Consider the following 26,984-nt stretch of genomic DNA (forward strand, 5'->3'; position numbering starts at 1 on the left):
TTTCGGTCATATAGACGTCTAATTCGTTAACAGTTAATTATAAGAATAGCAAAATGCAGTTAGCGAGTGAAGGGTATAAATAATTCGGACTGGATTGCAGCCAACGACTCGCCGCTGTTTGCGCTCCTGTCCCTTTAAATCCCCTCGGCTTTTTCCGGCGAGGTTCGGAAAGCTTCGCTGTCAAAACCGCTGCTGCAAAGAGGGCAGTGGCCGTATTTTTGCAGATATCTCTCATTTCTCGGGTTAAGAGAAGCCGTGTCACAATATAATACATTTACGCCGGTGAAGCGAAGCAACCTGCCTGTCCACAAATGCAAGCGATTAAATGCGTGGTGGTCGGCGACGGGTGAGTAGTGTTTTTTGGGGGGGCTGATGGAGAGAAGCATCCTTGGAAAGCCTGTGTGTGCTATTGCAATGCAATCAAGCCTACTTCTGGCCTTTGCATTTTAGCGTTTGCCTAACCTAATAACCTGCATTTGATTTTAAGCATGTGCATGAATGCAGAACGCATTTAAAACGGAAATATAAATATCTGTGTGTATATATTTTATAATGGGCGTGAGCAATTAACAGTCGTGTAATGTCATCGTAATTAATTTTAAACCGCTAATGCACGCGCGGCTTGAATTAGGCATTAAGTACTCGTGCTTTGAACGCGAGTGTGTGTTTTTTGTTGACTAGTCATTGAGTGTGTTCAGCAGGGTGTTGTACTACTGACCCATGTTGAATGGCAAAAGCCTGAAGCAGAACAGCTATGGTTATTATGGTCACCACTCCCTCTTTCGCGCGCGACCAAGAAGTGTGTGGAGCGCATGCACGTGAGCGAGAGTTTTCCCCGCTGTCTAGCGATGCCAAGTCCGAGTCGTTTCAGGAGTCGGTTCGTTTGAACAATCGCTTTAAGAACTACCCCAACCCTAGCCCTCACACTAATGTAAAAACAGTAATAGTACCTAGTATTATTCATTCAATTACCCATTAAATTGTATTTTATTAACGTCTAACCCAACCCTGTCTCTCACAGTAATGTAAAACAGGGGCGTACAATTGGCATGAATGGAGGGGACCTGTCCCCACCAATATCCACCAATTAATAAAATGTCCCTACCAATAATTCAATCTTTAGTAACCTACACGTGTACAAAGTCAAGTTTGCTATGAGTTCACCATAATACTGTTAACCAAGGCTGTGCAATTAATCGAAATTCAGTTTCATTTCTCTAAATTTCTCTGCATTAATACGTCCTCAAAGTCAGACTGCTGTACAATCATGTAAATTGACTTTTGCAGCATGGGATGTGATTGGTTTTTGTATTATTGAGTGTTTGTTTTATATTTTAAGTACTTTATTCATGTTTTTTAAAGCGCAAAACAGAATTGGTGCTGTTCAATGCAGCTATAGGGAATGGGGATGTATGTCCCCACCAATGTCAAGAGCAAATTTACGCCCTTGATGTAAAAACAGTAATTATACAGAGTATTATTCATATTATTTATTCAATTACCCTTTAAATTGTATTTTATTAACGTGTACTCCAACGCTAACCCTCACAGTAATGTAAAAACAGTATTTATACAGAGTATTATTTATATTATTTATTCAATTACCCTTTAAATTGTATTTTATTAATGTTTAACCCTACCCTAACCTTCACAGTAATGTAAAAAGAGCATTTATACTAAGTATTATTCATATTATTTATTCAATTACCCTTTAAATTGTATTTTATTAATGTTTAACCCAACCCTAACCTTCACAGTAATGTAAAAAGAGCATTTATACTAAGTATTATTCATATTATTTATTCAATAACCCTTTAAATTGTATTTTATTAACATCTACCCCACGCTAACCCTCACAGTAATGTAAAAACAGTAATTATACAGAGTATTATTCATATTATTTATTCAATTAACCTTTAAATTTTATTTTATTAATGTTTAACCCAACCCTAACCCTCACAGTAATGTAAAAAGAGCATTTATACTAAGTATTATTCATATTATTTATTCAATTACCCTTTAAATTGTATTTTATTAACGTGTACTCCAACGCTAACCCTCACAGTAATGTAAAAACAGTATTTATACAGAGTATTATTTATATTATTTATTCAATTACCCTTTAAATTGTATTTTATTAATGTTTAACCCAACCCTAACCTTCACAGTAATGTAAAAAGAGCATTTATACTAAGTATTATTCATATTATTTATTCAATTACCCTTTAAATTGTATTTTGCTAACGTGTACTCCAATGCTAACCTTTACAGTAATGTAAAAGCAGTATTTATACTGAGTATAATTTATAGTATTTATTCAATTACCCTTTAAATTGTATTTTATTAATGTTTAACCGAACCCTAACCTTCACAGTAATGTAAAAACAGTAATTATACCAAGTATTATTCATATTATTTATTCAATTACCCATTAAATTGTATTTTATTAATGTTTAACCCAACGCTAACCCTCACAGTAATGTAAAAAGAGCATTTATACAGAGTATTATTCATATTATTTATTCAATTACCCATTAAATTGTATTTTATTAATGTTTAACCCACCCCTAACCTTCACAGTAATGTAAAAAGAGCATTTATACCGAGTATTATTCATATTATTTATTCAATTACCCATTAAATTGTATTTTATTAATGTTTAACCCAACCCTAACCTTCACAGTAATGTAAAAAGAGCATTTATACCTAGGATTATTCATATTATTTATTCAATTACCCATTAAATTGTATTTTATTAACATCTACCCCATCCTAACCCTCACACTAATGTGAAAACAGTAATTATACTGAATATTATTTAATAAATTACCCTTTAAATTGTATTTTATTAACATCTACCCCAAACCTAGCCCTCACAGTAATGTAAAAACACCAATTATAGAGAGTATTATTTATAGTATTTATTAAATCACCCATTAAATGGTATTTTATTGATGTCTACTTCAACGCTATACCTCACAGTAATGTAAAAAGAGCAATTATAGAGAGTATTATTCATAGTATTTATTAAATCACCCATTAAATTGTGTTTTATTAATGTCTACCCCTACCCCAACCCTCACAGTAATGTAAAAAGAGCAATTATACAGAGTATTATTCATATTATTTAATCATTTACCAATTAATTGCATTTTACTAATGTTTACCCCTACCCCAACCCTCACAGTAATGTAAAAATATTAATTATTGTTGTACAGTGTCACAAAAATTATGCTATATTGATGCATCCCGCGGCTGTATCTCATCCAGACTTTACTGACTTTCCCGGTTCTTAAACACGTTTAATAGGATTACTAATTAACACTTAAAATAATTGTTATTTATTTAACGATGAACATATGTTTTATCCTATTAAAATAGAGGGTAAATGGGTATGTTGATAATTAGTTTAGACAGTTTGTGCGCTGAATATTGCAGATTTAAAGTGACATTTCACCCAAACATTAAAATTCTGTCATCATTCACTCAGCCTTGTTTCAAAACTGTTTGGCTTTCTTTCTTCTGTTGAACACAAAAGGAGATACTCTGAGGAAAGCTGGAAACCTGTAACTTCCTTAGGATTGACTTCCATAGTATTTGTTTTTCCTACTGTGTAAGTCAGTGGTTACCAGGTGTTCGGCTTTCTTCAGAGTATCGAAGAAAGAAACTCGGTTTAAAACCACTTGAGGGAAAGTAAATATTGATTAAATATGTTTTAATTTTGGGTGAACTGTCTCTTTAAGAAACCAGTCTGACCTTTTGCTTTAGTGTTTTTTTTATATCGTATTTCTGTTAATGTATACAACTTGCACCGTAGTATCTTATAATGAACAGTATGTTGTTGTTGTTTTTTGAAAATTCCCATTCCCATTCATAGTGTTTGTAGCTGCATTTCAGTGTCTGTTTTCTTTTTAACTTGAATTAAATTAATTTAAATGTCCATCTATTTTGGTTTATTACGAAAAGAGAGGGCTCTCGCTTCAATGAATCATCCGTGTTTTGATTCGCGAATCGCTTCATTCGACTCAAAAGAACGATTCTCCGCGGCCGGCGAGCTCTCAGCGCTCGTTTCATTGGTAAAGTGTGTGTTTGCCTCGAGCGAGTGTGTGAATCTGGGACAGAGTCTGTCACTATATCTGACATACTAACACTCACAGAAAGAGCACACAAGCAGCAGTAACTACTTTTACATGATGCAACCTTATTCATGATGATGTACTGTAGCGTAATGAAGGGTGCGAATTCTACATTGACGATCTGGGGTGTCAAACATTTCATTAATGCTAGTTTGCGTAATACCTGCTACAGTCAATCAAATGTATGCATGGTTGTATTTTAATACATGAAATTTATTAATCAGACATTTAAGTTTTCAGTGTTTTGAGGAATATTTAGTGTATTCCGACCAAACGTTACTGTATGGTCTGATTAACTATTTTAGGGGTTACTGTAGGTCAAACTATACATCTAATTTGACTTTACTTATAGGAGTGGTCCAATATATACACACATGGTCCAGTACACATATACACACATATACATATATATATACACATATATTTATATATATATACACACATATATATATATATATATACACACACACACACACACACACACATATATATATATATACATATATATACAAATTTATTATCGACTACACTTATTATTAACATTATAATTTAAAATACAGATCAGAGAGCGAACGTTTATTAATCAACATCTAGTTTATTAATCAAACATAAGTGTTTTGTGCCATATTTTGTATTCTGGTGTACTATCACATGATTGGCTATTTTAGACATTACTGTAGGTCAAACTATGCGTCAAATTCGACTTTACATTTAGGCTACATGTAGAAACAAACAGCTACTTTACAAGAGAAGTGTCTTGTGATCGTTAATCGGTGCTCGATTTCAGACTGTTGAATTATTTGTTCTCGCGTAGACTGATTGGCACGATTATGCATTCACAATGGTACGAACCGTTTAAGGGGTGGTCCAATATATATTTATATTTTCTATTATAATTGTTATTGGTATTATTATTTAAAACACAGATGAGAGAGCGAATGTGTTTTAATCAAATGTATTTATTTAAATTACATCTAATATATTAATCAAACATAAGTGTTTTGTGCCATGTTTTATATTCTGACGTTGCTACAGTATCGTATGATTAGCTATTTTCTACATTACTGTATGCCAACATATACAAACTATGCATCTAATTTGACTTTACTTTTAGGCTATATGTAGAAACAAACAGCTACTTTACAAGAGAAGTGTCTTGTGATTGTTAATCGGTGCTCGATTTCAGACTGTTAAATTATTTGTTCTCGCGTAGACTGATCGGCACGATTATGCATTCACAATGGTCTGAACCGTTAAAGGGGTGGTCCAATATATATTTATATTATCTAATATTTTAATTATTAACATTATTTAAAATACAGATCAGAGTGAACGTTGTTTAATCAAATGTATGTATTTATTTAAACTACATTTAATTTATTAATCAAACATAAGTGTTTTGTGCCTTATTTTGTATTCTGATGTACAGTATTGTATGATTAGCAATGTTAGTCGAACTATGCGTCAAACTATGCATCTAATTTGACTTTACGTTTAGGTTATATGTAGAATCATACAGATATTTCATGCGAAACGCGTCTTGTGAACACTCATGTCCGGCTAGATCTAAGTTTCAGACTGTTGAATGAACTTCGATTACGCATTCACAATGGTATGAACCGTTATAGGGGTGTATATAATTATTTAAGATACAGATCAGAGCAAACTATATCTTACTATTTAGATGGCCCGCACATGTTGTTTTGAAGTCCTTCAGGAGGGATCAATCATTAATGGGGGGTCAATCCCACACAACCCCGCCTGTAATTAGCTTATTTTCGTGCGGTGTATTGGTTTACTTTAAATGCACAGTATTAATGCATCATCTCAGAAATATCTGTGTTTCTGTGCTTTTCTCCAGGGCGGTGGGTAAAACCTGCCTGCTGATCAGCTACACCACAAATGCCTTCCCCGGCGAGTACATCCCTACAGTGTGAGTAGACTAAATAGTGTGCATCTTTTGGTATTTGGTATTAAAAGTGACATGACATATATTATAAGACATGTATATATTTTTTAGGATATACATTCGATCTAAAATTAAGAGAGCAGTAAAATTCTCTGGATTTAATAGGTATGGGTTTAAAGTAAAAGGTTCATATTGTTTATTTCTTTAAAGGTCTGATAGTATTTAATCAAAATTCCTTAGAAAAATAATGAAATGTTGAAAAAAATCATGATTAATATTGATTTCTTTGGTTAAAACATTGTAATATTTGGTTTTTGTTGTCTAATAATGAATATGAATGTGTGAAGATCTGGTATCTTTTATTGTTATTTTGACCAATTGTATATTTATGCTCTAAATCAGTGTTTCCCAACCCTGTTCCTGGAGGCACACCAACAGTTCATGTTTTGGATGTCTCCCTCATCTGACCCATTAACTTCAGGTTGTGGAGTCTCTTCTAATGTTCTGATGAGTTGTTTCAGGTGTGTTTGATTAGGGGGAGAATGAAAATGTGTGCTGTTGGTGTGCCTTCAGGAACAGGGTTGGGAAACTCTGCTCTAAATGACATTTTGTATAGTATAAATTAGGAAGAAATGTCATCAGAAGTTTGCAGAACAATACTAATTTGATTTACTTTTAGACTATATGCAGCTATTTTCCAAACTGTTGAATTATTTTTCTCTCACGTAGACTGGCGCAATTATGCATTCACAATGATATGAACCGTTAAAGGGGTGGTCCAATATATATTTATATTATCTATTAATTTAATTGTTAACATTATTATTTAAAATAAAGATCAGAGAGCGAATGTTTTTTAATCATGTGTATTTAAATTACATCTAATTAATAACAATTAAAAACTGTAAATCTAGGGAAACATCATTTCCAAGTGGTCTCAATATTTTTCTCAATCTTTATATGTAATTTAGAGAGAAAAATATTAATGAAAAACAAAAAAGGTTTTGTATTTGTCTTTTATATTGTGGATAAATATTAATATTTGGACCTTTTTTGGGGGGGGGGATAATATAGTAGTAAGCATATGGAGGAAAAACAGCTCAATTTAATTTAGCGACTCAAAAATATGCTATTGACAGCTTGTAATAATGTACACTGAAAAAAGTGTTGCATGCAGAACTGTTGCAAACAATTTATTTGTGTTGAATTTAAACAAACACATTCAATTTAATAATGTTCAACTTAATTTGTTTGTTTAAATTCAACACAAATAAATTGTTTACAACCACTTAACGTAAAAAAATTGAGTAAATCCAAGGAATCATCTTTGAATAATTGTTTTCAGTGTACATTAATGTGAGATGTTTAAACAGATCACTTACAGAAAACCCATATAAATATTAGCAGTCTATAATTCATATCAGCAATAATATGTCGTGATTAAAAACATATTTTATGATTAAAACTGTATTATTAAATGTATAAAACTAATTAATAAGTGACTACACACCTTTTGAAAATGCATAGTTCATCAATTTCTCAGTGAATTCAGATCAAATATTTTGATGCATTACAGCAAAACGGTTTTATTTATTTGATAAGAGTTTGGTCAGGCGATGCGGTGGCGCAGTGGGTAGCACGTTCGCCTCACAGCAAGAGGGTCGCTGGTTCGAGCCTCGGCTGGGTCAGTTGGCGTTTCTGTGTGGAGTTTGCCTGTTCGCGTGGGTTTCCTCCGGGTGCTCCGGATTCCCCCACAAGATATCCGTTGCGTAAAACATATGCTGGATAAGTTGGCGGTTCATTCCGCTGTGGCGACCCCTGATTAATAAAGGGACTAAGCTGAAAAGAAAATGAATGAATGAGTTTGGTCAATGAACATCTTCACTAATAGAAAGATTCATTCATTCATTTCCTTTTCAGCTTAGTCCCTTTATTAATCAGGGGTCGCCACAGCGGAATGAACCGCCAACTTATCCAGCATATGTTTTACGCAGCGCATGCCTTCCCAGCCGCAACCCAGTACTGGGAAACACCTATACACACTCATTCACACACATACACTATGGACAATTTAGTTTACCCAATTCACCTGTACTGCATGTCTGTGGACTGTGGGGGAAACCGGAGCACCCTGGAGGAAACCCACACAATCACGGGGAGAACATGCAAACTCCACACAGATATGAAAACTGACCCAGCTGAGGCTCGAACCAGCGACCTTCTTGCTGTGAGGCAACAGTGCTAACCACTGTGCCCGAATATAAAGATAATACATTTAATTTTGAATCAGGTGTTGCACAAAAAAAAGACAAACTACTTAAATTTAAATCAGTGTAATATTTTTTATGATTCTCTTGATTTTTCCTCTTCAATCCACTCTTGTTTTAATATTTTCCCCTAACATATTCATTTTTTGTTAGATTATTTACAGTTTTTTCTTTGGTACTGACTAATCTAATGTATATGCACAAATAAATATAAATATAAATAAATATTATATATATATATATAAAATAATAATTTAAAAGAGGGATCTGTCAGCGGTCTACTCATTTATGCTGAGCCCTGTCAATTTTAAGATGATTTTTCTAAATAAATGATGCATGTATATTACAGTAAACCTAAGTTGCATCAGCCTAGAATTAATATTGAAATATTCTTATCAATATAAAAGTGATTCTTATGTTCGAACTCTTTTAAAATAAAGATTTAACACACAGAATATCACTCGGGCTTTTGTTTTACTTGCAAAAAAGTCTAAACCATCTGATTGCATATAGTGGATTGTGTACAAGAGTTCTTTTCTTATTTAGCAAATCGTTTATAATGTTTATCATGTAAAAGCTTTAACAATTAATTCATGTAACAATAATGAACTAGGCTAGAACTTGAATTTAATTTCAATTAACTGTTCAAACTTAATTTTAATGGTCTGTTTGTTGAATTTAAGTTACATTGCATCTACATGCCAACTCATTCTCATTAGATTATAAGTAGACTGTTAGGTTATATGTTAAATGTCAGTTAAATGTCTGTTTAGCAGCAGTATCAACATATATTAAGCAGACAGTCTACTAATACTCAAATAGACCATCAAAATAAAGTGTTACCCAATTAACAATCTCGTCTGAAGTATTCAACAGTTTTAACATGGCAATTTAAACAATAAATACATTTTTAACAATACAAAATAAAAGTCTTGACCGATTTACTGCTGATCTGAGGCCTGTTGAAGTGCGCACGACAGCATTGATTTACATTACAATGAGACAGTTAGTTGCCCATTCTACAGATCTAATGAACTATAACTGATGCTCTGAAGGGAAAATATTCCAAAAATGTGATGCGATGTTTCTCGGTGACACTGTGGAATGTTTTTGTAATTGGAAAGCTTTTTATTTTCATCTGTGTTAAGCTGCTTTGACACAATCTACATTGTAAAAGCGCTATAGAAGTAACTGCCTCAGCTATCTTCAAGATAAATGAGCATTCAGGAACGGTTAATGGCTTGGAATAAGATCTTTAATGATGGCTGATACATTTATTTCTGTTTTAAAGGGGACCTATTATGCAAAATTCACTTTTATAAGGGGTTCATACACAGCTGTGTGGGAACAGTGTGTGAATATAACCAGCTTCTAATGGTAAAAATAAATTAATTCTATTTTTATAATTACACTTGATAAAAATAGTCTGCAGAAACACTTCGATTGACATTCCCACTTTTGTATGTGTCATCAGAGGGGGAAAGCCCCGCCCACTAGTCTCTCCCTCATTAACATAATTTTTTCCCAGAGATAATGAGCCCTTGTTTTTGAATCTGTCATTATGCTGACACATTTGTAGCCCCGCCCTCTTTTAAAAAGAGCGCAATCTCATTTGAATTTAAAGCGACAGTCACCAAAATGGCACAATTAGGATCAAAGCCTAAAAGGAGCAGATTCAAAAAGCTATAAAACTTTATTTATGCGGTGTTTTAAGCTGAAACTACACACTCACTCACTCTTGGGACATCAGAGACTTGTTTTCCGTCTTGTAAACAGGGGTATAATAGGTCCTCTTGTTAATAAATGTTTTATTAAGTGAATGTGCTTTTTGTTTTCAGATTTGACAACTATTCTGCCAATGTGATGGTGGATGGTAAACCAGTCAACCTTGGCTTATGGGATACAGCAGGGCAGGAGGATTATGATCGCCTCCGTCCGCTCTCATACCCGCAGACGGTGCGTAATTTAGCACAATTCATCTGTTTAAAAAATAAGTTATGGACTAAAATGAATTATTCGATTGCAGACATGTTGAAGAGCAAATATGCAATTTAACACGTATTTATTGAAACCTTCATAACAACTGCTACCATAAAGTTTATTTATGTGATATATTTATTAAAAAATAAAAATAATCTGAGATAAATAAATAAGCAGTCATTTGATTTAAAAAATGTTAAAAGCAGATTTATACTTAAGATAGAGACAATTTAATTGTGTATAGTACTGTATATACTAGCATTAATATTTATATTAATATTTTATAATTGAACTATTTAACATAATTAACCTTAATTAACCTAGTTAAGCCTTTAAATTTAATATTAAACTGAATAATAGTATCGTGCAAAAAATCTAGTAAAATATTATGTGCTGTCATCATGGCAAATACAAAATTAATTAGTTAGTAAAGGTGCAGTATGCAAGCTTGACACCCAGTGGTTGAACTAGGTATTGCATTCCTGGATCAAAACACATGCACAGGTTGCCAGATTGAAGACCAAGGAGCGAGTCTGACAATCGAGCCTAAAGGCTGATGCATATCATGTTCTAAATAAAAGCAACAGCACCCGATAGAAGGAATATTTACCATATTAAAAGGAGTTTTTGTCCTAACCAACATCTCGAATTGATATATTAGAAACGGCTTCTGTTTCTCACAGCTGAACAACAGAAAACTGACAATGATCACCTCAGGTACACCTCATGTGCTTTGTCCAGTGTTAAATGCAAACAATCTGAGTTTGAATGCCATTTTACATGACATTTATTGCCATACTGCTGAAAGCAGCAGCAGATAGTTCAGCTCAGATCTTGAAAATAAAATAAGCCGTCTGAAATTGAACTTCAGAACTGTGACTCAAAACCAACATATATCAGTGGTTCAGCATGTATGTTTGATAGTGTTGAAGTGGTTTAATATTTATTAATTAGATTATAAACCTTACCATTTAATGAGTGAGTGCACTATTCTGTGCTTCTGAATGGCTGTATTTAAATTCCTGTCGTGTTTCGTCTGGTGCAAACAGCCAAATTGCTTGTTGTTAGGACACAGTTACAATGTAACCTGCTCATCTAATGTTTACACTCGTAATATTTATATTATTTGCTAATTAATGACCTCATGTGGAACTCTGAATCTGTGTCTCATTTCGGAGTCTGCTACTGTCCACCAGAGGTCGCATTTCGGTTACGGACGCATGCTGTCAGAGCCTTTCTGAATGAATGAATGAATGAAATACGCTGTTTTCCAGCAAGGCAACCCGGGGTGCTGAAATGTGATTGGCTAAACAGGCATTTGGCAGGTTAAAATGACCAAAACAAAGACAGCGTTCCGGCACGGAAAACACATTGTCAAAGCTGAATATCTGACTTCAGCATTGTTTTTCAGATAAACAAGTATGTTTACTTGGCATGTTTCTATATCTGTACACATATTATGATATTTTTATACTTTAGAAGAGTCAAAAACTTACAGCACCTTTAAAACTATTGCGTCAAAATGTGTTGAAAAATCTCTGTTATTATCTCACATATTAAATAAGAAGGCTAATCATTTTGTCTTCAATTATGGATGTGTAAGAGAGAGCTAATGAGGAATCTTAAATATTAAAATGATCAACACTGTCATTTAGAGATTTGTTTTTCATGAAATGACTGTTGTTCAGATGATCAAATCATTATAATTTTTATTTTGAGACTGAAAATCTGGGTTAATCCACCAAGTATTGATGTGTTGTATATAAGTTTTAGCTTAAAATTAGTTTTACAAAAAAAACCTATAACTAATTTACAAATTATTCAAAAGTAAATGGCCAAAAATGTACAAATGACTAAATGAAAAATTATTTGCAACCCTAATTTCACAATTTTTATCCACTTTCAGTGCAGAAACAAGAGTTAAAGGGCACCTATGGTAAAAAATCTACTTTTCCAGCTGTTTGGACAGACATATGTGCATGTATGGTGTATAGACTGTCATATTTGGGTGATATAAGCACACCCAGTGCTTTTTTTTTTCAATTTAACAACATAAAAAACTGTGGACCAATTGGAGCTGTTTCCAAATCGACCGCTACCTGACGTAGGAGAGCGGTCCCCCCGCCCACCAATATTGATTGACAGGCGCGTCATCATATCCTCCGTTTGTTGATTCACGTCCGCCATTTTCAGCGTGAGTTGAAGCGATATCACTAAAGGAACACCCTAGCTCTATTTTTAGATGCAAGGCTCATTGGGCTCAACACAAGATCAATATTCTCCACATTATCGATCTAATCGGAATTATTGGTTGTATCTTTAGGTAGGTTTGCAAACATGTGTACTTCTCATTGAGTCTACCTTATACTTCAGCCGTTTGCATTTCTCGCGATCACAGAAGCTCCCTGTGATCTTAATTAGGTACTGCTGTACCTGACGCTATGCCATGCATTTTAGAATTCTAAACATCGGTTTCTATCAGGGTACACTCAAGTCGGAGACTGGGCGCCGCGGACCGCTGCAGAAACCTATGTTTAGAATTCAAAAATGCGTGGCGCGACGATTCGGGACACTTCATGCTTCTGGTGCGCCACAGAGAGTGTCTGGTGTGCCGTGTTGCGGCACATCCGGTGCCTCAGTCAAAGTTAATTCAGTGTGCGTGGTTATTAGTTTCTTTGTACAAGCTCGACACTTGAAACTAGCACACAGTTGGCTGTAAAACTGCACAAAGACACAAATGATTTTGTACTCTCTGCTTGGTCTGTGTCAGAGTCATACATGTACGACTGAATGGTGATCCTCTCTCTCTCCTTCTCCGTCTGCCTGTCTGTTGCAAACGCAGAGCGGGTGAGCTCATGGCCCCGCCCCCTTGTTACGGTGGCGGGAAGCCGAAACTAATTTACATGTGAAGAAACACACCCATAAATCAGCGAGCTGTGGACACGCCCCCAACATGACACTTTTTAACACATTATAATAAAAAAATCTGAATTGTGTTTTGAACTGAACCTAAACTGGCACACTCAGAAGAACCAGAATATTAATATTAAATCATAAAAAAGAGGTAAACTATGTGCCCTTTAAGCATCCCAGTGATACTGTTCAATTATAAATAAAATAACAGTATCTCAGTGATGCTTAAAGAACTCTCATCTCTGCGCAGAAAGTGGATATGAAAATAAAATGAGGGTTGCAAATGTCATTTAAAACATCTCATCTTCCTTTGCTTTCCCTACAGGATGTGTTTTTAATATGCTTTTCTTTGGTGAGCCCAGCGTCCTTTGAAAACGTCCGTGCAAAGGTTGGTGCGACTCAATCTTTGGTGTTTATTTGATGGTAATAAAAAGCCAGATTCCTCTGATCCACAAAAACATGGAAATGAGAGTAATGTTCTGTGCTGCAGTGGTACCCAGAGGTGCGGCATCACTGTCCCAACACACCCATCATCCTGGTGGGCACCAAACTGGATCTGCGAGATGATAAGGACACCATAGAGAGGCTGCGGGACAAAAAACTATCGCCCATCACTTACCCACAAGGCCTGGCGATGGCCCGTGAGATCGGTGCGTAGATGCTTTGCTTTTTAGCCCTCTTTCCGCCTCTTCCCTTTCCATTCAAATGCATGTCTTGTGGACAGTTTAGTTTTTGAGACTCCACTCTTATTTCATTTCACTCTACATCAGTACATCAGGGGCTGTATTCACAAAACATCTTAAAAGGGGGTGGGGGACTTATTTTACAGCTTCCCTGGAGTTAAAAAGGTGAGTTTTACTACTTTTGAATCCCAATCAGCCGATTTTTAAGTCTGGTTGGAGCATTTTTAGCTTAGCTTAGCATAGATCATTGAATCGGATTAGACCATTAGCATCTTGCTCAAAAAAATGACCAGAGTTTTGATGATTTTCTCTGTAACTCTTCTGTAGTTACACTGTGTACTTGGGCCTCGTTTACACTAATGCGTTTTAGTTTTAAAACGAAAATGATCCACACTGGCGTTTCATCTAGCATGTCTGAACAGCTCTCTGTCCCAAATTTGTCCCAGATGACAAAATCGTTGCTGAAATCTTACAGTGTGAGCAGGGCTTAAGACACAGTGCTTGACAAAAGCCCCCAGCTGGGTAATTAGCACTATAATAACAGCACTGCGTAATATCATTGCCCCTGCTGCAGTCATGGTACAGCAGCAAAGTTCCTTGATTATTACGCCAGAAATAGAGTATAGTACCTAACTATAGCGGCCTAGAAAATAGCAACTTTTCGTCGGTGTAAATACATGATGTAACTACAGAAGAGTCAAGCTTTAGATGTAGGAAAATGATCAACTTTTTTGTTGATATGTTTGAGCAAAATGCTAATGGTCTAATCCGATTCAATTATTTACGCTAAGCTAAGCTAATAATGCTCCTGCCAGCCTGGAGATCGGCTGAACGGATTTAAAAATGTGATTTATGAACCGCCACAGGAGCTAATGTCCATCCGCTAGCGCTGGCGTGTTTCTATAATGAGTTCGTGGGCCGCTGGTTATGCGGTCATATGCTGGAGTGGAGTGGGACACACAAAGATGGCCATTGTCTTTCTGATGGAGGTCCGGGGAAACATGGGGGAGGAGAAAGATGTTCAGAAAACAACATGGCCTTTCCTGAGAGAGCCGCCGTCAGCTGTTAGAGAAGGGCTCTTGGTGGCATTGATCTGTAGCTCGAGTCTTTCTCGGTTTTTTCAGAGTCTGCCTGAAACAGTAAATGGTTGACTAATGCAAGACTTATCATACTGACTTGTTCACTATATAATAATCTTCAAAGGTTGTTGTCTTTTATCTAAAATTTAGCTTTTTTTATTCAAGGATAGGGATAAAGGGAGTCACTATGTGTTGTTTTATCTAAAATTATATTTTGATGAATGCTGGTTGCTGGCACTGATTGACTTCCATAAGTATTTGTTTTTCCTCTATGGGTGTCAATGGCTACCAGCATTCTTCAAAATATCTTCTTTTATGTTCAACTGAGATAAGTAACTCATAAAGGTTTAAAACCACATGAGGGAGAGTAAATGATAAGGTATTTATCATTTTTGAGTGAAATATTCCTTCTATTTGTTAATAGAAGAATTCTGAAAAGAAATGCAGAAGGACATCATTCATCATACTTTATCTGAGAGGAAATCTAATTTGACATTTAAAATGCACATAAATGCAATGTTTGCAGGAACTACACGGGTCCACATTTCTTAATTATATACCAATATGGCGTTATAATAACAATAATTTATTATTGATATATAAATATGACTTTTAAAGACAAGTAAATATGTGCGATCGGGGTGCATATATTTTCTAAGACCTAAATTTTAGCACTATAATCACAAGTTCAAGCGTTAGTTTGATGATTAATTATTACATTTATTAATTATTGATTTATTAGCTTAAAGGGGATATGAAGAACTCAGTCAAGTTTACCTTATTATGTACATTGGAATCCACTTTAATGAAAATATATTAAACAAACTGGATTAATGTAACCATTTAGCAGAAAACGGCGTGTTTTACTATAGATTTTCGACCTGGGGCGCCGCCATCTTGAATGTCGCTGTGTCTGACATCAGAGGGTTGGTTTCGTTCTCTTAGCAGAACAGATACAGTGGAAGTAAAGCAGACTGTAAAGTCTAATTTAACCCATTGCGTGAAGTTGTGGACGTAAAGCTGCTGCAAATACAAACATCAGATGTGTGTCTAATATAAAAGTATAGATATTTATTCTATTATTCTTTTTTTTCTTTTTAATTATCGATCATTTGATAAACTTTGCTCCACTGTCTGTATTACGCTGCCTGACAGCCTGTCTGTGACTATAACGGACTGAACACAGAGACTGGACAGCCTAATTTAACCCAATGTGTAAAGTTGTGGACGTGCATCGCAGAGCTGCTGCAAATACAGCAAATACAGGCATTTCAAGAGTTCACACTTAGCTGATAATCAATAAAGCGTATTTGGCATGCTGTCCCGGAAGAGAGCCCTGAGCTCGTAATATCCTCGAGCCCGGGGCTCCCTCCCGTTAGAAGGGCGAGAGCGGAGTTCGAGCTCAGGTAGGTCTCGAGGACTCCCCTGCTTGTCGCCGCGTGAGAAGTGTAAACTAGTGTTGTTTTCGGTGATAATTTGGTTTAGTCGATTGGCTATTGTTTATGTTTTTGGACTGTGGGAGGAAACCGGGGGACCCGGAGGAAACCCACGCGAACATGGGGAGAACATGTAAACTCCGCACAGAAACACCAACCAGCCTGATAGGAGGTTGGACCAGCGGTGTTCTTGCTGTGAGGCAACAGTGCTAGCCACTGGGCCACCGTGTCGCCCTATCGGAAAAAGGGGGAGGAAGTAGGGGTGGAAGGGGGGGAAGCTTCAAGACAAAGATAACTGGATTGAAAAACTCTGGTTATTTATAATGCTTCCGTAATCATCTAATGCAGGCATGTCCAAGCTCGGTCCTGGAGGGCCGGTGTCCTGCAAAGTTTAGTTCCAACCCCAATTAAACACACCTGGGCTAGCTAATCAAGCACTTACTAGTCTTTCCAGAAACATCCGTGCAGGTGTGTTGAGGCAAGTTGGAACTAAAATCTGCAGGACACCGGCCCTCCAGGACCGAGTTTGGACACCCCTGATCCAATGGGTCAGATTACGGAGCTAATGAGGAGCCAGCCATGTTGATCATAAGCACGTGATCCTCTCAAAATTAGTTTATAAATAAACCACACTTAAGAGTCTTCAGTTGTGTGTTTTTCTTTTGTTAATACTGTTCGTGTGATGCGCTGTGGTCCTCTCTCTCACATTGCTGCTCCAGCGCTGCCTGACGAGGGCATTTACATTCAGACTAATGCACCGATTAGGATGATGCATGACTTCACAGTTTACTAAGTCATGTCTGTGTGTATTACATCAAAACATATTCTCTTATCTTATCTCTTATGTGTGAAGGATAAAAAGTGCAATGAGAAACACCGCGCCGACTTCAGTTTGGTTTGAACACAAGAATAGGTGAGGGGCTGCAGCAGTGAAAAGTGAAAGTACCCACCCCCCTTACGTCAGTAGTGATTCACTCTCTGTACGCTGCCTGACTCCCTGTGGTTTCAACCAGGTTCGGTGCTGACGTAATGGGGGCGGGTACTTTTACTTTTCACTGCTGCAGCCCCTCACCTCCGCTCGTGTTCAAACCAAACTGAGATCGTCGCGGCGTTTCTTATGTGTAGAAATGTGACAGAAACTGGAAAAAACAATATAGTGGGGGCTAATAATTCAGGAGGACTATTAATTCTGACGTCAACTGTACGTTCTTGTATTTTCTCCGCAGGTGCTGTGAAGTATTTGGAGTGCTCGGCTCTAACTCAGCGTGGTCTAAAGACTGTATTTGACGAGGCCATCCGTGCCGTCCTCTGCCCTCCACCCGTCAAAAAACGCGGCAAGCGCTGCACCCTCTTCTGAGTTACACAGGCGACGACAATTCCCGGCACCTCCACACAAACTACAGTATTTTTAATCAGCCTCTTGGAAAATATATTGTACTACTCTCACAGGTTGGGTGACAGCCGTCCATGAAGTTCTAATGCACATTACATGTATATGAACCATTGGCTAGACGCGTCCAGGCGGAGGGAAACATGTGGTAGATGGCTTCTGTTTTTTTTTGTCGCTGCCCAGAGACGTCATATTTCATTTCACATCGTTTATATGAGAAGTGTTAGTGGTGCGGTGTAATCGTTGACATACTGTAAGGAAGTGTTTTCTTGGTGTCGTAAAGGAAGCGTGTCTAAGGAGTGGGAAAGTAATGTCGGTTCTTGTACAAAGCTAACCATACGCAGTATTACCATTGCTGATGGCATTAAAGTCAACATGAAATAGCATTCGTGATACATTTTATATCCATAACAAGTAAAACGGGATGTTCGCTGACGACTGTTTGGATTGTGAAAAGTGCTATAAAGGGAATAAAATTTAGTTTCGCAATGAAATTTCGAGTAAGTTATGAAAATAAGTATATTCTTTGAGTGTTCAAAACTTCGCAAATCGCATACTATTCGAGTAGGTGCTACATTTGAGTATGAACTTCACTACCTTTAGAAAAGTTTGTACTATATAGTATGGGTGTAGTTCGCATATACTACATCCGCCATGTTGTCTTTATCACATAAACTACATGCATCAGTTGCGTTGATTTGCTCAAATTTCGCCTGTCCTCATGGGGTAGTATAGTGTTGGAATACGTACTTCAGAATCTCGCCTACTGTTTTTCAAATACTACTCTGTTTTTGACTATATAGTAGGGTAGTATGTGATTTTTGGATGCACCACTGTTATTTTTAATGTGCTTTTGAACATTCCATTGTATAATTTTGTAAAGATAATGGAAAGTTTTACTTCTGGATGGTCTAAAAATAGCAACAATTAAATAAAACCTTCTGTGAACAATTCTTACATTTAAGACGGTATCGCGGCTGGGAATTGGCACAGGCCATTGATAATGTCTCTGGGGCCCCCCATAAATGTATGGGCCCTGAAATCTTCCTAAACCCCCTCCCAAGCGGCGCCGCTGCTAACATTACTAAAAAGCGCATAGCTTCGAATGAACATCGCTGTTAATTTTGTCGATGAAAATGGCTTGATGCAAACCGAAAATTGACATGTCTGCTGCGCTATTATTGTGACCTAATTTTACGCACTCTGATCCGCTCATCAAATGAATAAACAGCGCAATGCAGCAGATTATAACAAAAAAATTGTGGTTTGTTTTAATATTTTTGACTAGTAATTTTTTTGTTGACAATATAATGTGCTGTTAAAAGTTATTAAGTTACATTAATAGTTATTAAGTACCAAGCTATAGTCAACACACATTTTTCGCCTTTATTTTCATAGACGAAATTAGCAACGTAATTGGTCAAAGCATTACTTAAATGGGTGTGCTTTTTCAATATTATGACTAAGGTTACAGTACGAATACATTTGATATTTATATATAGAACAGTGCTTGACGTAAACCGAAAATTGACAATTCTGCTGCGCTAGTATCGTAACCAAATTTTGCACGATCTGATCCGCTCATCTAATGAATAAACAGTGCAATGCAGCATATTATAACAAAAAATAATGGTGCGTTTTTATATTTTTGACTAGTAATTTTTTCGTCGACAGTATAATGTGCTGTTAATAGTTATTAAGTTACATTAATAGTTATAAAGTTACGTTACTTGAGCACATTAAGTGACGTTATTCGCGCAGAGGACCAGTCATCTAATTGTTTGTATCAAGCTATAGTCAGACATATTTCGCCTTTATTTTCATTGACGAAATTAGCAACGTTATTGATCAAAGCATTACTTAAATGGGTGTGCTTTTTCAATATTACGACTAAGATTACAGTACGAATACATTTGATGTTTATTTATAGAACAGTGCTTGACGTAAACCGAAAATTGACAATTCTGCTGCGCTAGTATCGTAACCAAATTTTGCACGATCTGATCCGCTCATCTAATGAATAAACAGCGCAAAGCAGCATATTATAACAAAAAATAATGGTGCGTTTTTATATTTTTGACTAGTAATTTTTTCGTCGACAGTATAATGTGCTGTTAATAGTTATTAAGTTACATTAATAGTTATAAAGTTACGTTAATTAAGCACATTAAGTGACGTTATTTGCGCAGAGGACCTGTCATCTAATTGTTTGTATCAAGCTATAGTCAACACACATTTTTCGCCTTTATTTTCATTGACAAAATTAGCAACGTTATTGATCAAAGCATTACTTAAATGGGTGTGCTTTTTCAATATTATGGCGAAGATTACATTACTATTTATATATAGAACAGTGCGCATCGCTGAATTACTTAAACAGTGTCCATTTATTTCATTTTGACTTTAAAGCCTCACGTAGTGATGAACACTAGATGTTTTCTTCTTCTCGATGCTAATTTAGCCAGAAGCTAAAAAGAAGGAAGCTGTGAAACTCGCACATTGTCTCTCTACTGTAATGTCGATATATAAACTAATGTATAAAGTTAGCGAAAACACTTTTTGGATTTTGTTATTTTCTAGTTTTTATTTTTATGTATGGATAAACCACTTTAATCCTGATCTGCGATGAAGGGTTTAACGCTACAGCTTCACAATCCAAAATCTCCAAGCTCTGTTTGAACAAATGCCCATTATTAGGTGTGCGCGAGGGACTTGCATGCCGCAAAACGAAGCCTGAATGTGTCTTTAAGCGAAGGACATGCATGGGCATTTGTTCTTGATCTCTCCCTCTTTGGAAACCTTGTGAATCTGTGTCTGCATGTGGTGTGAGTGTGATGTGGTTGACTGTCGAGTGTGAGCTTAAAAAAAAAAAAAAGTGTCCTGCATCGGTGCTACTGCACTTCCTTTCTCTCACGCAAGTTTGTAAATAACTCTCAAAATGGACAAAAAAAAAAGTTCACAGCTGCCAAAAGACATTTCCATGATGTAAGATAGTATATTTACAAAACAAAAAAATGTTTTAGATGAGGAATGCATTAATTAATAAATCTATTCATGTTTTACCCATATTTTTTTGGACTCCTTGCTTTAATAAAATAAAATGTATGTCATATTGCAAGTCTAAGCTAAATTTAAGTTGCAATAACCTGATGCGTGATTAATATTGTTTTGAACATCCAATAGTATAGGTGTATATGCATGTGTTTTATGTATGTGTTGATAAGCGAAGTTTGATTTAAAGGGCACCTATGGTAAAAAATCTACTTTTCAAGCTGTTTGGACAGACATATGTGCATGTATGGTGTATAGACCGTCATATTGGGCAGATATAAGCACACCCAATCCTTTTCTTTCAATTTAACAACATAAAAACGTTGGACCAATTGGAGCTGTTTTCAGATCGACCGCAACTTTACGTAGGAGAGCGGTCCCCCCGCCCACCAATATTGATTGACAGGCGCGTCATCATATCCTCAGTTTGTTTATTCACGTCCGCCATTTTCAGCGTGAGTCGAAGCGATATCACTAAAGGAACACGCTAGCTCTATTTTTAGATGCAAGGCTCATTGGGCTCAACACAAGAGCAATATTCTCCACATTATCGCTCTAATCGGAATTATTGGTTGTATCTTTAGGTAGGTTTGCAAACATGTGTACTTCTCATTGAGTCTACCTTATACTTCAGCCGTTTGCATTTCTCGCGATCCCAGAAGCTCCCTGTGATCTTAACTAGGTGCTGCTACACCTGACGCTGCGCCATGCGTTTTAGAATAGGTTCATGCGTCTAAACATAGGTTTCTATCAGGGTACACACAACAGCGCGATGATTCGGGACACATGTTTCTGCCGCGCCACAGAGAGTGTCGTGCCGTGTCGCGGCTTTGATCGACGCATCCCGTGCCTCAGTCAAGGTTAATTCAGTGTGCGTGGTTATTAGTTTCTGTGTACAAGCTCGGCACTTGAAACTAGCACACAGTTGGCTGTAAAACTGTACAAAGACACAAATGATTTTGTACTCTCTGCTTGGTCTGTGTCAGAGTCGTACATGTACGACTGAATGCGGATCCTCTCACTCCTGCTCCCTCTCTCAGTCTGCCCAAACACAGAGTGGGTGAGCTCATGGCCCCGCCCCCTTGTTACGTTGGGCGGGAAGCCGAACCTAATCTACATGTGAAGCAACACACCCCTAAATCAGCGAGCTGTGGACACGCCCCCAACATGACACTATTTAACACATTATAATAAAAAAATTTGAATTGTGTTTTAAACTGAACCTAAACTGGCACACTCAGAAGAACCAGAATATTAATATTAAATCATAAAGAGGTAAACTATGTGCCCTTTAAATCCTACACGGCGCATCATATCTCAGAGGCCTGTTTTCACTCTTCGACCACAATAATAAACCAACCAGGAGTGGGGATTTCCTTGGCCGGTGGCTGCTGATCTACTTCGGGTTTAATAAATACACTCATAGTACAATAGAAAGAAGAAAAATAACAGAAAAACAAAAATATACAAAGGGGTAAATAAACAAAGCATTAATCTATAATAAACTCTGCGTACCTGCTACCTGGCATCATTTACTTCCGCATTCTTTACATTTTTAAGGTCCGTACTGGCCCAATACCCCTATAAGTGGTTCCGTTCTCTCATCTCTACATGGAATAGTATAACTTTTGCATAGATTAAGGTAGAGACATTTCTCTTTTTCCTATGATTACAGACATGTGCAGAAACCACCAAAATTAATTACAGCAAGCTAGACCACACAGAACCCAAATTTAAGTTTACAAAAAAAGAAAGCGCCCTTTTTTTGAGGGGTTTTTTATAACACAGACAACATATATAATTATTTTAATCACTTTCAACAGTGTTTTATGAAAATTCAACAGGTTTTCTTTAGAATGATACCAAACTTTTGCATTTACACCTCTGCATGTGGATCTGGGAAGCTTTTTCAAATTGGGTGGGCAAAATCCAGGCAGAAACCCCCAAAAAGCACTTGACTTGAAGAGGTTGAAGGAAGAACTTAAACAATTTGCAAATTTCAGCTGTTTTTAAAGCTTAGACTTAGAAATGGTCTCAAATAATGCTGCATTTTTAAAAAAAGATTAAAAGTTTTTACATTATTTTGTTAATAAAATAAGATTTAGAAAATATATTTTCTTTTTATTTGAAATGTTTTGCAGGAACTAAACCAAACGAGAAGTAATTAATCTTCTAACCACAAATGATTCCCTTTCACCCGAGATTGACTGACATACAGGCAGCCAATCAGCTTTCTCTGAGCCACCTACAGGTTCATTTTCAATTGAACATTTAGTGCTTTTTCAGGGTTTTTTTTTTTAAGCAAATCCCTTTTTATTAGTCAGATTAGGGCAGGGGTCACCAATCTCGGTCCTGGAGGGCCGGTGTCCCTGCAGGGTTTAGCTCCAACTTGCCTTAACACACCTGGCTGGGTGTTTCAAGTATACCTAGTAAGACCTTGATTAGCTCGTTCAGGTGTGTTTGGTTAGGGTTGGAGCTAAACTCTGCAGGACACCGGCCCTCCAGGAACAAGTTTGGTGACCTCTGGATTAGGGCTAATAATAATAATAATAATAATAATAATAATAATAATAATAATAATAATAATAATAATAATAATAAAGTAGCAGTATAGCAGATTTTGGTTTATTTTTTTATAACTGAAAAATGTAAGCTTTATATTATTGCACAGTTCTACACCCAATCAGAAATGAATGTGCAACTTTATTCACATACACATTAGATATGCTCATATAAAGCAATGTATTAATCATATAGCCAATCACAACTGTTCAATTGTTTGTCACTGTAAAACATTAACTACATAATAATCACTACATAATTAATTAGCATTATATATCCAACTTAATTTTCATAAATGCCAGTTGACATTTTTAGTTTTGATGTATTAACAGCAGGAAATTTACTAAATATCTTCATTAAACATTTTATTCACTTGTTATAAAAGAAGAATCTATCATTTTGACCCATACAATATATTAATGAAGAATGCCTGTTAAATAAGGGACTAAACTGAAGGAAAATGAATCTCTTGAATTATGTGGTTATATTGTAAAGTAACAGTGCTGATCTCTACTGGACGCATGCAATATTGCAGTGCAGAAAATCCACTGTTTTCATGACAGCAGGAACTGTCTAGAAGAGACCGTCACACTTTCATGAGGTCATTACAGAAACAGCTGTTCAACGGGTCAGTTCAGTTTAATGTCCTGCTCATTATGCAAGACCGTCTGCTGTGCTCTAGTAAAAAGAAGAGTTTATATTATTATATTAAGAAATGCTGTTTGAGTACAGTGAACACATTAGCATTAACTAATAAAAGCTCATCATAAAGTGTGACCCATTCCAGCTATCATTTACACTCAACATTCCATAGCGGATTTTCTTCATTTCATGTAATAAAAAAGAAGATATTTCACAGAACGTTCATGCTGCTCTTTTCCACACAATGAAAATTTAAAAAAAAGAGACAAAAATGCCATTATAAGACAGTCAAATGAGTCCAAGTCTTCCGAATATCTGTGAGACGTTAGTCAATTTTAAACTATAATTATGAATAAATGCTGTATTGTTCGTTCTTAGTTCATGTTAGTAGATACATTATCTAATGAAAGCTCATCAGAAGTGTGACCCATTTCAGTTATCATTTACTCTCAACATTCCATAACGGATTTTCTTCATTTCATGTAATAAAAAATGAAGATATTTCACAGAATGTTCATGCTGCTCTTTTCCACACAATGAAAATTTAAAAAAAAGAGACAAAAATGCCATTATAAGACAGTCAAAATGACTCCAAGTCTTCTGAATATCTGTGAGACGTTAGTAAATGTTGAACTATGATTATTAAGAAATGCTGTACGAGTATTGTTAGTTCTTAGTTTATGTCAGTGAACACATTAGCATTAACAAATAAAAGCTCATCAGAAGTGTGACCCATTTCAGTTATCCTTTACACTCAACATTCCATAATGGATTTTTACTATTTCATGTTTTAAAAAAGAAGATATTTCACGGAATGTTCACGCTGCTCTTTTACACACAATGAAACTCAAAAAAGAACAAAAATGCCATTATAACACAGTCAAAATGACTCCAAGTCTTCTGAATATCTGTGAGACGTTAGTAAATGTTGAACTATTATTATTAAGAAATGCTGTACGAGTACCGTTAGTTCTTAGTTTATGTCAGTGAACACATTAGCATTAACTAATGAAAGCTCAACGTAAAGCGTGACCCATTTCAGTTATCATTTACACTCAACATTCCATAATGGATTTTCACTATTTCATGTATTAAAAAAGAAGATATTTAACGGAATGTTCATGCTGCTCTTTTCCACACAATGAAAATTAAAAAAAAGAGACAAAAATGCCATTATAAGACAGTCAAAATGACTCCAAGTCTTCTGAATATCTGTGAGACGTTAGTAAATGTTGAACTATGATTATTAAGAAATGCTGTACGAGTATTGTTAGTTCTTAGTTTATGTCAGTGAACACATTAGCATTAACAAATAAAAGCTCATCAGAAGTGTGACCCATTTCAGTTATCCTTTACACTCAACATTCCATAATGGATTTTTGCTATTTCATTTATTAAAAAAGAAGATATTTCACGGAATGTTCATGCTGCTCTTTTACACACAATGAAACTCAAAAAAGAACAAAAATGCCATTATAACACAGTCAAAATGAGTCCAAGTCTTCCGAATATCTGTGAGACGTTAGTAAGTTTTGAACTGTGATTATTAAGAAACACTGTATGATTACTGCTCGTTCTTAGTTCATGTAGTAAATACATTATCTAATGAAACCTCAACAAAGTTCCATAATGGATTTGCTTTATTTCATGTAATAAAAAAAAAGAAAGAAAAGAAGATATTTCACAGAATGTTCATGCTGCTCTTTTTAGCACAATGAAAATTAAAGGGAAAAAAAGACGAAAATGCCATTATAACAGTCTCTATATGACTCCCCAGTCTTCTGAATATCTGTGAGAAACAGTCCCAAAATAATGCGTTTCATAAAAACCCGTGGCCAACATGAACACACACGAGTTGTAACACATAAAATGCATCCATTCTTCCTTCACCTCATTTGTTCAGCAAGCCAGAAAGCCTCCATCCACAGGCAGCATCACTCCGTTGGTCATGGCACTCTTATCGCTGAGGAGGAAGAGGATGGAGTTCACCACATCCTCCACTTCTGAACGACACAGTGAGGAAGAAAGAAGAGCGGAGATCATTAAAGTGACTGTGGTTGCCACAATCTTTGCTAACTGCAGAGAGAAAAGCATAAAACGTAAGCATGTGCAACTTTATTCACATACACACTAGATATGCTCATATAAAGCAATATATTAGTCATATAGCCAATCACAACTGTTCAAATGTTTGTCACTGTAAAACAATCAAATAATAATCACTCCATAACAACATATATCTGACTTAATTTGCATTTTAAAGCTGACTTAATTTGCATAAGCACGATACTAAACAAAAGAGTTGACTTATTTACAGTTTTGATGTATTAACAGCAGGGAATTTACTAAATATCTTCATTAAACATTTTATTTACTTGTTATAAAAGAAGAATCTATCATTTTGACCCATACAATATATTAATAAGGAAATCTGATACATGGTAATATATGCAAATCACATCATTTACATTTAGACCTCACAGATATAAACTGTACACTCACCGGCCACTTTATTAGGTACGCCTGTCCAACTGCGCGTTAACGCAAATTTCTAATCAGCCAATCACGTGGCAGCAACTCAATGCATTTAGGCATGTAGACATGGTCAAGACCAGGCATGTCCAAGCTCGGTCCTGGAGGGCCGGTGTCCTGCAAAGTTTAGTTCCAACCCCAATCAGACACACCTGGGCTAGCTAATCAAGCACTTACTAGGCTTTCTAGAAACACCCGTGCAGGTGTGTTGAGGCAAGTTGGAGCTAAAATCTGCAGGACACCGGCCCTCCAGGACCGAGTTTGGACACCCCTGGTCAAGACGATCTGCTGCAAAGCGAGCATCAGAATGGGGCGGAACGGGGTGGACTGAGTATTTCAGAAACTGCTGATCTACTGGGAGTTTCACGCACAACCATCTCTAGGGTTTACAGAGAATGGTCAGA

At 36.1% G+C, this 26,984-nt stretch overlaps 2 protein-coding genes across 3 annotated transcripts in view; one reads left to right on the forward strand and one right to left on the reverse strand.

The window, feature by feature from the left end:
* Window positions 1–2: 2 nt before the first annotated feature.
* rac3b (Rac family small GTPase 3b) lies at window positions 3–20,861 on the forward strand. 2 transcript variants are annotated; one of them, XM_056468935.1, is made up of 6 exons: window positions 3–346; window positions 5,998–6,069; window positions 10,151–10,268; window positions 13,531–13,593; window positions 13,696–13,855; window positions 17,630–20,861. In XM_056468935.1, the coding sequence occupies exons 1-6, from the start codon at window positions 312–314 to the stop codon at window positions 17,758–17,760; spliced, it is 579 nt and encodes a 192-aa protein (XP_056324910.1). In that variant the 5' UTR covers window positions 3–311; the 3' UTR covers window positions 17,761–20,861. The 2 variants fall into 2 exon arrangements, with proteins under 2 accessions (XP_056324910.1, XP_056324909.1); XM_056468934.1 differs by lacking the exon at window positions 3–346 and having other exon boundaries at window positions 5,606–6,069.
* Window positions 20,862–25,670: 4,809 nt separating this feature from the next.
* Window positions 25,671–26,984, reverse strand: part of dcxr (dicarbonyl/L-xylulose reductase) — a 12,913-nt gene continuing 11,599 nt past the window's right edge. The window contains exon 9 of the mRNA XM_056470164.1: window positions 25,671–26,051. Within this exon, the coding sequence (XP_056326139.1) occupies window positions 25,948–26,051 (104 nt within the window). The 3' untranslated portion in view covers window positions 25,671–25,947. The remainder of the gene's footprint in view (window positions 26,052–26,984) is intronic.

Source organism: Danio aesculapii, chromosome 12, assembly GCF_903798145.1.
Source record: "Danio aesculapii chromosome 12, fDanAes4.1, whole genome shotgun sequence".
In the NCBI taxonomy this organism is placed as follows: Eukaryota; Metazoa; Chordata; class Actinopteri; order Cypriniformes; family Danionidae; genus Danio; species Danio aesculapii.

What these genes read in the sequence shown, in the direction of transcription:
- rac3b (XM_056468934.1), top strand. Translation starts at nt 5,870, where the DNA reads ATGGGGGGTCAATCCCACACAACCCCGCCTGTAATTAGCTTATTTTCG. An exon ending in CGCTCTCATACCCGCAGACG is followed by an intron (nt 10,269 to 13,530) that starts GTGCGTAATTTA and finishes CTTTCCCTACAG; the next exon opens with GATGTGTTTTTAATATGCTT. An exon ending in TTGAAAACGTCCGTGCAAAG is followed by an intron (nt 13,594 to 13,695) that starts GTTGGTGCGACT and finishes TCTGTGCTGCAG; the next exon opens with TGGTACCCAGAGGTGCGGCA.